Source organism: Achroia grisella, unplaced genomic scaffold, assembly GCF_030625045.1.
Source record: "Achroia grisella isolate CSIRO2021 unplaced genomic scaffold, CSIRO_AGI_Agris_v1 utg660, whole genome shotgun sequence".
Taxonomy (NCBI): domain Eukaryota; kingdom Metazoa; phylum Arthropoda; class Insecta; order Lepidoptera; family Pyralidae; genus Achroia; species Achroia grisella.
Genome location: NW_026712984.1, coordinates 8,382,485 through 8,396,297, shown reverse-complemented (window position 1 = coordinate 8,396,297; position 13,813 = coordinate 8,382,485). Strand labels below are relative to the sequence as shown.

At 34.6% G+C, this 13,813-nt stretch overlaps 1 protein-coding gene across 1 annotated transcript; it reads left to right on the top strand.

The window, feature by feature from the left end:
- Positions 1 to 873: 873 nt before the first annotated feature.
- LOC131849881 (uridine 5'-monophosphate synthase-like) lies at positions 874 to 3,873 on the top strand. Its single transcript, XM_059200021.1, has 3 exons — positions 874 to 1,018; positions 2,562 to 2,700; positions 3,357 to 3,873. Exons 2-3 carry the CDS (start codon positions 2,563 to 2,565, stop codon positions 3,843 to 3,845), a joined length of 627 nt encoding a protein of 208 aa, XP_059056004.1. The 5' UTR covers positions 874 to 1,018; position 2,562; the 3' UTR covers positions 3,846 to 3,873.
- Positions 3,874 to 13,813: the final 9,940 nt, after the last annotated feature.

Genomic DNA, 13,813 nt, shown 5'->3' with positions numbered 1-13,813 from the left:
TTTCCACGCGGGGTCATCGGTAACAGCTAGTGTAGTATAAAATTATTCAATGAGTTTATATTTGTATCAATTTCTCATTCAATATCAATAGTGTTACACAAATATACATAAACAATACTAGCAGTGGCCCCCGGTGTCATCCACAGTAGTGCCAATTTTTTTATGTTTGATAATGGAATGGTGCACCCGCATGCGCTAACGGTTTACGCTGGCGGAGCACCAGCGGAGGATGATAAGATGAGCATGAGGTCAAGTCAGTTAGCACATCGTGACAAATTGACCAAGAATTTATCATGATGGTTTCCAGGGGGAACCGCGTGGAGGTCAACCTGACATGGTACATTGCTAGCAATAAGATCATCAGTCCATATTACTACCAGTCCCCATTCCCTCTTCTATATATGTTATATATGTATTTACAAAATATATCTATGTATTTGTATCAGTTGTCTAGTACCCGTAACACAAGCTTTAGCTAGCTTAACTTGGGTCTAGATGGCGCTGTGTGAATTGTCCTGAGATTATTATTAACTTCCTGCCGAGGTTTTCTCACGGGACTACAGCATGGGGTTTTTCAAGAAGGGTATATTAAGGTTTATAAGGGTCGGCAACGCGCACGTGACACCCCTGGTGTTTCAGGCGTCCATAGGCTACGGTAACCATTTACCATCAGATGGGACGTATGCCTGTTTATCACCATAGTAGTATAAAAAAAATATATAAAAAGATTTTTAGTAGTTTTCCATATTCGTACGTCCAGATAAACAGACTGTTCTAAGTTATGTATATTAGTATAAATAAATAACTAATTAAATCAGTAAGTTGTTTACAAAGATGCCTTGGGACATTCCATCTGTAGTTGTTTGTGTTTGTCTCTCGATGTGAACACACCTCCGTAACAGAGACTCAATAATTTTGATTAAAAAAAAATTATGCAATCAATTTTGTTTGTTGAGTTTGTTACAAGTGTATGCAGTAAGGGGATTGTATTGTGATTTGTTATCCAATTTGAAAATAGGTGAGTTATTGGATTTTTTGCGATTTTTTTATACGTCTTACATGTGAAAGGTGAGAGGTATTTTTAATGGATGATAGCTGTACTCGCGACTATGTCCGCGTGGAATTTAAGATAGATAGATAGAACATAGAATATACTTTATTTGTAAAGAAATGGCAGAATTTAAATTTATTTTTCTAAAATAAAAGTAGCCTAAGTTACTCCTTATTACATCAGCTACCTGTCAATAAAAGTCCCGTCAAAATCGGTCCAGCCATTTTAGAGATTAGCCGGAACAAACAGACAGACAGACAAAAATTGTAAAAAATATTATTTTGGTGTATGTACCGTATTTATATTCATATGCATATAGTAAACAACGGTTATTTCAATTTTACAAACAGACACTCCGAATTTATTTATATGTATAGATATACAGATTATATACATATTAAGTAGGTCTTAGAATCGGCTATCTATTTTTCATACCCTTAAGTGATAAGGGTTGCGGGACCTTCACATTTTTTTTATATATGTATACATGTATAGATAATGTAATGGTGCACCCTCCTGCGCTAGCGGTTTACGCTGGCGGGGCACCAGTGGAGGATGATAAGATAAACATGAGGTCAGGTCAGTTAGCACATCGTGAGAAATTCACCAAGAATTTATCAAGGTTTCTAGAGAACCGCGTGGAGGTCTCGACATGAGCAATGGAGTCACTAAATCCCAATACTAACTATCCCCTCCTCTGGGTGCTAGATAATAAAAATAAATAACCCTGGACAATTAACACAGCGCCATCTAGTCCCACGGTAAGCAAAGCTTGTGTTATGGGTACTAGACAACTGATATAAATAAATAAATAACCCTGGACAATTAACACAGCGCCATCTAGTCCCACGGTAAGCAGAGCTTGTGTTATGGGTACTAGACAACTGATATAAATAAATAAATAACCCTGGACAATTAACACAGCGCCATCTAGTCCCACGGTAAGCAGAGCTTGTGTTATGGGTACTAGACAACTGATATAAATAAATAAATAACCCTGGACAATTAACACAGCGCCATCTAGTCCCACGGTAAGCAGAGCTTGTGTTATGGGTACTAGACAACTAATATATTTAGATATTGTTTTGTAAATACATACATAACATATATAAAAGAGGGAAAGTGGATTGTTAGTAATGTGGACTGATGATCTTATTACTAGCAATGTACCATGTCAGGTTGACCTCCACGCGGTTCACCCTGGAAACCATCGTGATAAATTCCCTGTAAATTTGTCACCATGTGCTAACTGACCTGACCTTATGTTAACCTTATCATCCTCCACTGGTGCCCCGCCAGCGTAAACCGTTAGCACAGACGGGTGCACTATTCCATTACCACTAAAAAAATATAAATACAAAGCACACAGACCGATACAAACAATCATACTTATGAATACAAATGTTTGTACTGTGCGAGGAATCGAACCCGCGACCATCGGAAGTAAAGCGGTGTGCTAAACCACTAAACCAACGGCCGTCAAAAAGAGTTATTTTATAAATTGTTTTAGGATGTCTACTCTGGAAGAACTAGCGGTGAAGCTGTATGATGCAGGCGCAGTGCAGTTGGGGGATATAGAGGCAATGAACGGAAGGTGGACCCCAGTGTACTTTGACTTCAGAGTTATTGTATCCCACCCACAGATTATGGTAAATATTTATTTTATGTTCCTAACTAGCTGTGCCGGCGATATCAGTCACGTGAAATTTATAGGATACGATGTTATTTTCCTTGGTGTTTTTTTAATACAAATAACTTTTAAAATGTAAGTGTGGTGTGGAACATCTATTTAAAAGAGCAACACACAAGTTTCTTGCTCATTCTTCATGTGATGAGTCTGCATTCCGAATGAGTGGTAGAATCAAAATATGACTATTCAAAAGTGATTGTAATGAGTTTATTTGAATAAAGATTATTTCTATTTCTATTGAACCCATGCTATCTCTCATCATATAGCTCTCTACAATTTAAGAAAAAAATAGTAATTTTTGTTTATTAGTAACTATCTACCCAGTTACTCACCCCGGCTTCGCACGGGTGTACATGTATTATATATATAAACCTTCCTCTTGAATCACTCTATCTATTAAAAATAACCGCATCGAAATCCGTTGCGTAGTTTTAAAAATTTAAGCATACATAGGGACAGACAGCGACAGCGACTTTGTTTTATACTATGTAAGTACTTAGTGATTTATGCGTGTGTTATTGAAGGAATCGAAACGATATCCATGCCATTACAATTTAAGAAAAAAATATTAGCAATTGTTTTTAATACCTTAATAATTTTTCCTTAAACCTACAGATGGCGGTAGCAGAACACTTACAGAATTTAGCGACGGAAATAAACCACGATATACTCTGCGGAGTACCATACGCTGCTCTACCATTAGCAGCTGTTATGTCCATAAACACTAACACGCCAATGATTATGAAAAGGAAAGAAACAAAGTTATACGCAACAAAGAAAACTATCGAAGGAGTTTATACGAAAAACCAGAATTGTCTCGTGGTTGAGGACGTAGTGACATCTGGCGGGAGTTTGCTAGAAACAATTAGCAGTTTGCGCGACGCCGGCTTGAAAGTAACGCACGCCGTTGTAGTTCTGAATCGTGAACAAGGTGGCGCTAGTGTGCTAAAAGCAAATGGCGTCGAATTGAGACCACTGTTCGATTTAACGAAACTAGCACAAATATTAAGTGATGCCGGACGATTTAGCCACGAAACGGTCAATATTATAACTGAGCACATAAAAGTGTGTCAGTTTGGTGAAAAAGACAATTTCTTTTGTTAAAAACTTTTTTTTTTATAACACAGGACAAACGAGCTGACGGCTCACCTGATGGTAAGTGATTCCCGTCCATTAGCACCCGCAACACCAGGGGAATTGCAAGTACGTTGTCGGCCTTTTAAAAAGGAATAAGCTCTTTTCTTGAAGGTTTCTATATCGTATCGGTTCGGAAATACCATTGCTGGAAGGTGATTCCACAATGTGGTTGTGCGTGGCAAAAAGCTTCTAGAAAACCGCACTGTGGAGGACCGCCGTTCATCCAGATGATCAGGATGGTATTTTAGTATCTGGCGGGTGGTACGGTGGTGACTCAGCAGCTGGTATTAATCCGAACAATTCCTCAGAACACTCCCCGTGATATATGCGGTAGGAAATGCACAGAGATGCAATATCTCGCCGCAAAGCCAATGGGTCGAGTCTGTCACATAGACGTTGATTACCAATGATTCTGGCTGCTCGGTTCTGAAAACAAAACTATTGTAGTTTTTGTAGAATATATTAAGTATTAATTACTTTTGTACCTAATTATATATAAAATAGCTTTATGAATAATATTAATTAGATAATAAAACATTTTAGATTTTAAACATCTTCTGACGGCATCCGTTTGGTAATTTTGTCGTAAAAGACTTTCATTGAGTAAAATCTACACTTTACTTTAAAATTTATATTTTACTAGCTGTAATCGTCTGGAATTTAACTTTATATTTCTAAAATAAAAGTAGCCTAAGTTACTTAAATAAAATTGGAGCGTCTGTTTGTAATATTGAAATAACAGTTTTTCACTACATATGTACACTTGAATATAAATACAGTACAAATCAGAAATAGAGAATCACAAAAGGACAAATACAGAATCACAAGAGGAATCGAACCCGTAATCATCGGAAGTAAAGAGTGGTAGACGGCTACTAAACCACAGAGAACTAGCTATATAAAATAAATAGAATCGAAATTTAAAAATAAAAGGAATCGAACCCACAACTATAGCGAGTAGAGACTGTTAAACAGCTAGACCACTGGGGATTAGCTATCTATAGATATAAATAAAATTGGAGTGTCTGTTTGTAATATTGAAATAACTGTTTTTACTACATGCATATGAATGTACCTAAATACCGTACATACCCCAAAATAACATTTTTTACAAATTTTGTCTGTCTGTCTGTTCCGGCTAATCTCGATATGGCTGGACCGATATTGACGGGACTTTTTCTGGCAAGTAGCTGATGTAATAAGGAGTAACTTAGGCTACTTTTATTTTAGAAAAATAAAGTTAAATTCCACGCAGACGAAGTCGCGTGTACTGCTAGTTATTAGTATATACAGTCGCATAAAGTAATTAGTCAAAAATAAAATCTATTTAAATATTTATAAACATTTTTAATTTTAATTTTAATTCTATAATCATCTGCTTCTTCCTTATCCCATTTATTGTGGTCGTCGTAATATGCTTTTCTCTTCCTTTCATCCCTGTTCGCAGTCATCTCGTTATTCACTTCCTTTCTTACGATATCATCTTTCACACAGTCCATCCATTTCTTTATCGGCCTTCCTCTGCCCTTATAACCATCCACATTCATATGTAACACCTTCCTTAAGATATGATCTTCATTCCTACATGTTAGCTTCAATGTATACAGAACGTAATTAATTGCTTACATTTTAAATTTAAAACCATAGAGTAAGAATATTATTGTGATGTTTTCTTTTCATATGATAATCAAGTACATCTGCATCGAGCTATTATTTCAAATCTTCCCAATATACGCATTACATGACCATACCACAATAGTGACCATAGCTTAAAGTCTAATGAAAGATTTTTTTTTTTGCAAAAATAAATATTTAACTGCTGATATTTTAAAAAGCAAAACTATAATAAATAAAAAATACAATCTACACAAAACAAAACTTCTAAGTTAAGAGTCGACAAATAGTAAAATTAAATTTGGAAGGATTAAAAGTTCAAATAACCATGAATATCCGGTTTAAAACAAAACGCAGTAATAGTGTTGCAATAGTTATATTAATGTGTAGTAAAATTCAAGTAATTAATATAATCAGGTTCTTAGTAAAAAGTATTTGATAAAATTGTACTGTTGACAATCAGTAATTAAGAGGCATGTGTATTTTAAAAACCCAGGACGCTGACAAATATCTATTCAGGACTTTCCAGGACACTTCAAAAACTAGGACATGTCCTGGGAAAACAGGACGGTTGGTAACTCAAATTTAAGTTGAACAATAAAAGAATATCGAAGTAAAAAGCTTACCAAAAGCCAGACATGCAATCAAAAAGCCTATTCGGACATCTGGCAACCCTATACAGACTATACTATACAAATACTAACTGATACCTATCCCAAGTTACAATTGTTAGGGTTCACATTGATATTATCGAAAAATCTGATATTTTAAAAATATAAAAGAAGGTAGTTTCATTATTACTCGGTATCGTTAAACTAGTTGCGTATAACCCCCACTCATATCTTCTCTGTATAAAAGGGAGGGTTTTTGTAAGCCACGGCCCCCCTCCGATCGATCCCCCGTCCAATTCAAACAGAGATCGAAATTACGACGGCCTGAGCCGAGGCTCGAACCCCTAGTGGTGCCCTCAGACTAAAGTCGTATCCGTCAGGCAGGAGTTGGCCTTCATCCGCTCCATAAGTCCTTCCTTTGGTTTGGAGTGCCATCTGCACTCGCCCCCTATCGTCCGGTGAAGCTGTAAAGGCCAGCTGTGGCCGACAGCATTAGAGTAGTCCGAAAAAAAAGAAAAGAAAAGAGCCACGGCAAAGTGCTGGTTGTATTTTAATTGCTAAAGTGAATTGTGTTAGAGACATAGTTAAATTAATGCTATATAGTTGTTATTTTATTATAATACATACCTACAATGTACCTATAACAATAATTTTATATTTTGTCCTTGTACTACCTACTGGCAGTCTGAAAAACAAATATCAAAGAACTATGTCAGTATGATTCATCATGTGTTTTGATTTTAATTATATGAGTTACTTTGTATATATGTCAACATATTTTATATAGTATACTGTTTCCTTCTATTACAGTTACAGTTACTTCTATTACATCCAGTAGGTACACAGCCAGCTGGTAATCAATGCTCCTTTCCACTCAGAAGCTGGAAGAGAACTCTTACAGTGTTAAGCTCGCCTATTGTACATTTTTATTTAATATAAATTATGTTTGTAATTTTTTTTGTGTACAATAAAGAATAAATAGAATTCATTTTGAAGCCAACCAAATATAATTTATCTCAATAATACTAGAGATGTGCTAACTCGTAATAAACATGACTCGAGTTAACTCGAGTTACCTGGAATAAAAAGTTTATTTTTTATTTTTTGTCAATGTTTTTGGTCGCATATAATCATGAAATGGCACTTTAAAGCCGCGGAAGGACTTATGGAACGCATTATCATTTTAATAATAACATAATCGGACGTATATGCGAAAAATGATAACCTCAAATCAATATTGAAACATTTGTGACGAGTGAAAATTGTATGATATGCAATGATCGGAAAATTTCATGTCATTGTCAGTTCGATGACAGAATCATGCTCTCGCTCTTTCACTTGATTCATTCATTTACCAGTCGAATTCTTCATACTCGAGTTGGCAGAATTCAACTCGAGTTGACACATCTCTAAATAATACTCTTAAAGGACAGAGCTTCTGTGTAGGTGGAAGTATGGTCGTGTTTATGTACTCAAGACCTACACCGATTTTATGATTCATTTATTGTTATTATGTATAATGAATCAGCATTCGATTTTGTAACGCACAACACATCTAGAATCGCGGACCATCGATATTGAAACCTTCAAAAATAACCTTATTCCTAAAAGGCCGGCAACGCACTTGCAATGGAAAAGAATATACTCAGTCTATATTCATTTTGACCACAGAATAACAATAAATCGCACTATTCCTGGAAAAAGGAAGTAATTTTCACCAACTTTTCAGGAGCTTAAAAAAACTGTCCTATATTTTTTGTATGAGTTCTATAAATAAGTATCAAGAAAAATCGTAGGTCACAGTTGCCTTCAACTACATGTGTTATTTAATTTAGGAACAGCTTAATGTACTTTCAGATAATCTAAAAAAACACGGTTACTTCTGTATTTCACGAAACACAAAGAACATTTGCAGGGGTATATTATTGCTTTTTTGTTATGTATTTTGAAATATATGAACAAATTTAACTCTACTTACGCCTTTATACTCTTCTATATTTCATTATAATCTAGAGTTGCAAGTATAATTACGTTGTTATTTAACGGAAAATCATTTTTTGTACATCGAGTTACGTATTTCTAATATTTATTTTAGTTTAGTTAGTGAATTTATAAAAATAGCTTTTATAATGCGGAAAGTAACTGAATATTTAATTTGTATCATGTAATACCTACTTCTTATAGTAAATAGTCCATTATGTGCGTGCATGTAAGTGAAAAGTATAAATATAGGGACAAATTAATTTAGAGAATATGAAAACAAGCAGGGTTATTATTAATTTTTTATTATTTTTAAAGAAATGTTTATTGCCTCCATAATCAGCTTAATCAAAAAATGTTAAAAATAGTGATATTTTTATTATTTTTATTAACCTTCATTATCCTTAACTTCGGAATCGGACTCTGTGGTAGCAGATTTAGCACTTAAGCTGTTATAAAACCTCTAATAGTGTGGTGGTATGTTATTATCTTTATATAGATTCATCAAGTCTTTGTATATATTTTAGATATCGGTAGCGGCGCATCATACTAATGCCTGAGTTCAGAAGGCTCGCTGTGTGCATCTTTTTTCTCATAACTCTTCCGCTTCTATTTGTCTACAATGATTAGTGTCTCCTCAGCGAATGCGTATTTTATTTGGAATTTCCCCGAACATTGAGGATCTGCCGAAATCTCTTTAATGTTACTCAACTCGTGTAGTAAATATATTAGGTCCTAACATATGAAATTTCTAAGGGAGTAACATGTGCCAATTTCAGTTGATTTTTTAAAATACAATATATTTATTTGATCAAAATATAGTCCATTGCTATTTATGCACTTTTGCCATTTGATAGGTAGTCTTCCCTTTACTAAAAAACCATTAGGACGGGAATCGATAAATCGGACTTCAATTTTTAAATTATCCAAATTTTGAAAGAAACAGCAAGATCCGGGAAGTACGGTGGATATATTGGACATTTGAAGCTCTTCTAATTTCGTAACGTTGTGCTGAAGCAGCAGTGGCCTACGGTGATTGACCAGTCTCGGTTGTTTAGCAGCTAGCTTTTCCATCATGGTTTGCAATTGCTGACAATTCACATCTGCCGTAATCGTCTGACCAGATTTAAGAAAGCTGAAGTGAACAACACAGACACTAGTCCACTAAACGCTCACAAGTAACATTCTTTGAGTTTGAATTTTCGCTTGGGGCAGGATTTGGTTGGTTTGCTAGGATTCAGACATTGCGATGAGTGTTTCATTATCGTACAAGATTCACTTTTCATAACAAATGATTCGATTTAAAATCCCTTTTATTATGCCGGTTGGCTAATGTAAAGAATTTGTTCCATTCAATTCATGATTCACCTTTCATTTTTCACCTTCCCAATTTGCTTCAAATATTAAAACAGTTTTGTTACTAACACTGCAGCCTGCATTAACTAGTGGTTAGATGGATCCGCTTCTCACATTAGCCTTTAATTCTTCATTATCAACCTTGGACTCTGGCTGCTCACGGGGCTTGTTTTGCAGATCGAAATTTCCAGAACGAAAACATTGAAACCGAATACGCACTGTGTTTTCTTTTACGACACCATCACCATACACATTATTAATTCTTCGAGTCGTTTATGCACACTGGTGCCACGACGGAATTCTAATGCGATTTTTTTGTTTTCCATTTTGTAAACTGAGTGACGTAAAGAAAAAACCAAAGATGGAAAAAACATATGGATTACGATTTTCGAAAAACAAATGCATGAGTAAATAACTGTACAAATTTGAAATTTGAATTCCGGGCGAAAGAGGAGATATTTGAGATCAAAGTGAACGACAAAACAGCAATTATCCTAATATTATAGTACCATCTCTCAAGGTTGGAGTAACATTTTCATAATCTGGGTTTTTCTTAATGCACTATAAGTATAAACGATGCATTTTAGCGCAATTATGCTTTTCATCTAGAATTTATCATTGTTAGATTGCGGAGATAATGCGATTCTTTATGTGGAAACATATTAATTTGATCAATGACATTTTTGGTTTACTACTTATTTTGATTGGTCTATTAGTATGTTGACCTTGCTGATCAACACAAGTTGAAATTATGATGATTAGTACTTTAATAGTTTTCAGAAATCTTAATCTTAATATAATATTCTAAACGCGAAAGTTTGTAAGTATAGATCTTTGTTGCTCTTTCACGCAAAAACTACTGAATGGATTTTTACGAAACTTTACACTACTTTACATCTGAATAACACAGGATATATTTTTTATTGAAATTTAACGCGGGTGAAACCGCGGGCACAGCTAGTAATTTATAACAAAGTAACGTTTGCGGGATCAGCTAGTATCTATTATGAGCAGTGGGAATTAATATTGAATATTATTGCTAGCAGTATAAGGTACATTCAGTTCTACGCGATCCATCTTGGAAACCATCGTAGTTAATTCCTATTAGACCTACGATAAGATTCACTGCCAATTGTATATTCGTTTATCCATATTTAAAATAGAAGTATACTTTTTATCTATTGTTTTTATATACACTTCTATCAATTCGCTCTGCTTTGGTAAATGTCTTAAAGCAGATCGATTTTGCATCATTTATTATTACTATGCCTGGCAAATTCACCTGATCTCCTGATCATCCATCATTGGTGCGCCGTCAGATACAATTAGCTAAAAATAGTTTATTTTTTACTCAATTTTAATTACATGAACGTATTCATAATTTTTTTCTTGTAAATAGCATGTATTCAAAATTACCCAACATCAGGTATGAAATGTTACGTGTAATAAAGAAGTAACTACAACTACACTTTACGCATTGTGAAGGCTGGGCGGAAAGTATGTAACAATAATCACACATAAACTATCAGCTAAAAGTTTCGTAGAAGAAGAATCCTAGATTGTAAGATATAGGAACAAGTATTTAAGTATATTTACGTTATACATTTTCTTGTAAATCTTCTTTTAAAATTTACGTAAATACAATTATGACTTTATGAGCAGGATAATTGTAAAGCGAATAAATAAATATGCATACCTCTATTTTATGCTGGAATTTTATGTTTTCTAAAGTCGCAAAATTTTAGAATTTTTGCATTTATTCCTTCATTTTTGTCGATAGCTTCATGAGATTTTGACAATAAAACAAAAGATTATTTATAATAAAACATGTTTGTAGGTATTTGTTTTAAGAGTAGCTATCTGTACACGATTTGTTCACAGACTTTAAAAATAAACAAAAGACTATATAATAAGTGTATGCATAAATAAAAAAAAAATCATCGAATCACAATTCGTAAAGGTAAACAATATGTAGGTAAATGATATAAGATAAATAATAAGAATCTACACTCATTTTGAATACAGACTTCATTACATAGTATAAAACAAAGTCGCTGTCGCTGTCTCTCCGTCCCTATGTATTCTTAAATCTTTAAAACTACGCAACGGATTTTGATGCTGTTTTTTTTCATAGATAGTGATTCAACAGGAAGGTTTATATATATAATACATGTACACCCGTGCGAAGTCTGAGCGAGTAGCTAGTTAACAATAAACAAAAGAGTATATAATGAGAGTGTAGGTACGTTTTAATTTAATGTATTTTTTATGCAATAATTAAAAATAATGTGATCAGATCAGAATTTGAAACTATAAACAATATGTAAATGATATAATTATATAACTTTAGACTTCCGTTATAAAAAATAAATATTTGCAAAAGAAATCAGTTATACATTCTTTTCGGTATATTTATTTCATCGTGATCTTTTATTTCCTCTATACATATAAATAAAATTGGAGTGTGTTTGTAATATTGAATTAACAGTTTTTTACTACATGCATATGAATATAAATACGATACATACACCAAAATAACATTTTTTACAATTTTTGTCTGTCTGTTTGTTCCGGTTAATCTCTGAAATGACTGGAACGATTTTGACGGGACCTTTTTTGGCAGGGAGCTGATGTAATAAGGAGTGACTTAGGCTACTTTTATTTTAGAAAAATTAAGTATAATTCCACGCGGACAAAGTAGAGGTAACAGCTAGTAAGAAATATGTTCATATATTTTTTATCAACTTGTTTTTTAATTCCATATCTTTACTGCTTCCTCTTTATTATTGTAATCCATACACACAACGGTTCAACATCCGTTCTGTAACGGATTTCAAACCAAGTACGATTAAGCAGCCGCCATTACGCGAAGTCAACGAAATATAAACATAACTATAGTTAACATTTCAACAAGTAGGACGTACTTATTTGTTATGAGAATTATTTTTTATGTAATTAGAATCTACAACAAAATAACAGCGCACCGTTTTTATGGAAGACTAGCTGTTCTCGCAACTTCGTCCGCGTGGACGCTTTATATTTCTAAAAGTAGCCCAAGTTACTCCGATTACATCGGCTACTTGCCACAGAAAGTCCCGTCAAAATGAGTCCAGCTATTTCAGAGATTAGCCGCAACAAACTGACCAATAATTTTGGTGTATATACCGTATTTATATGCATGTAGTAAAAAACGGTCATTTCAATATTACAAACAGACTCCAATTTTATTTATATGTATAGATTATGGAATGATGCATACGCCTGGGGTAACGTTTTAGGCTGGCGGGGCACCAGTGGAGGATAAGGATAATACAATGAGCAGTGGCGTAACTACCTAGGGGCTAGGCGGGGCAGCGCCCCAGGGCCCTCTAACCCTTACAAGAAAATCTCGATCGAATTGAACTTTTGAAATTTTCTCCCATTTTCAAAATAAATATGGCACAGGTTGCAACCTGTTGTATTTTATTACATTTGTACAGGTAAGAAAAAAAAAAAAGAATTTGGTATATGGATAAAAATTATAGTCTGTCCACTACTGACATAACAGAAATAGAATGAAAGTAACAAACAAGAATCTACATAAGGTATTATAAATTTTGAATACAAATTTAGAATATAAAACATTTCTCATTAATCAGTTACACCACAATCCGACTTGAATCATGGCAACTCAGTTGAGAAATTCGAAATTTATACCTTCGGAAGTTCCCTAAAATCTTTCGTGCTGTCAATTTGATGGATAGCGATTGATTTGCCCCAGGGCCCTTGGTTACCTAGGGCTTACCCCCCCCCCCGTACACTGAGGGGGGGAACGGATTGTTAATAATGGGAACTAGTAATTCCTATTGCTAGCAATGTACGATGTTAGGTTGACCTCCACTGTTTCCTGGAAGCCATCGTGATGACCTGACCTCATCTTATCATCCTCCACTGGTGCCCCTCCAGCGTAAACCGTTAGCGAAGGCGGAAGCACCATTCCATTATCATCCATAAAAAACTGATGACAGATTTTTTCCTGTTTTAGACCTCTTTAATTATGACAACTGTATTGTTAACATATTTACCTCATTGTAATTAGCACGGAATGACCCCAAGCGTATATCACAGGCTGGTCTAACATGTCATCCATATAGTAAGTATTGGTAAATATTGATAAGTAGGGAAAATTTTGATTGTTAGCAATGGGAACTGACCCCACCGCTAGCAATGTACCATGTCAGGTTGACCTTCAAGCGGTTCCCCTGGAAACCATTTTGATAAATTCCCGATAAATTTGTCAGTGGGCCGACTGACCTTACCACTGGTGTCCCGCCAGCATAACCGTTAGTGTAGGCTAAAAATATTGGGTGAGTGTATAAAATAAAATCACAAAAC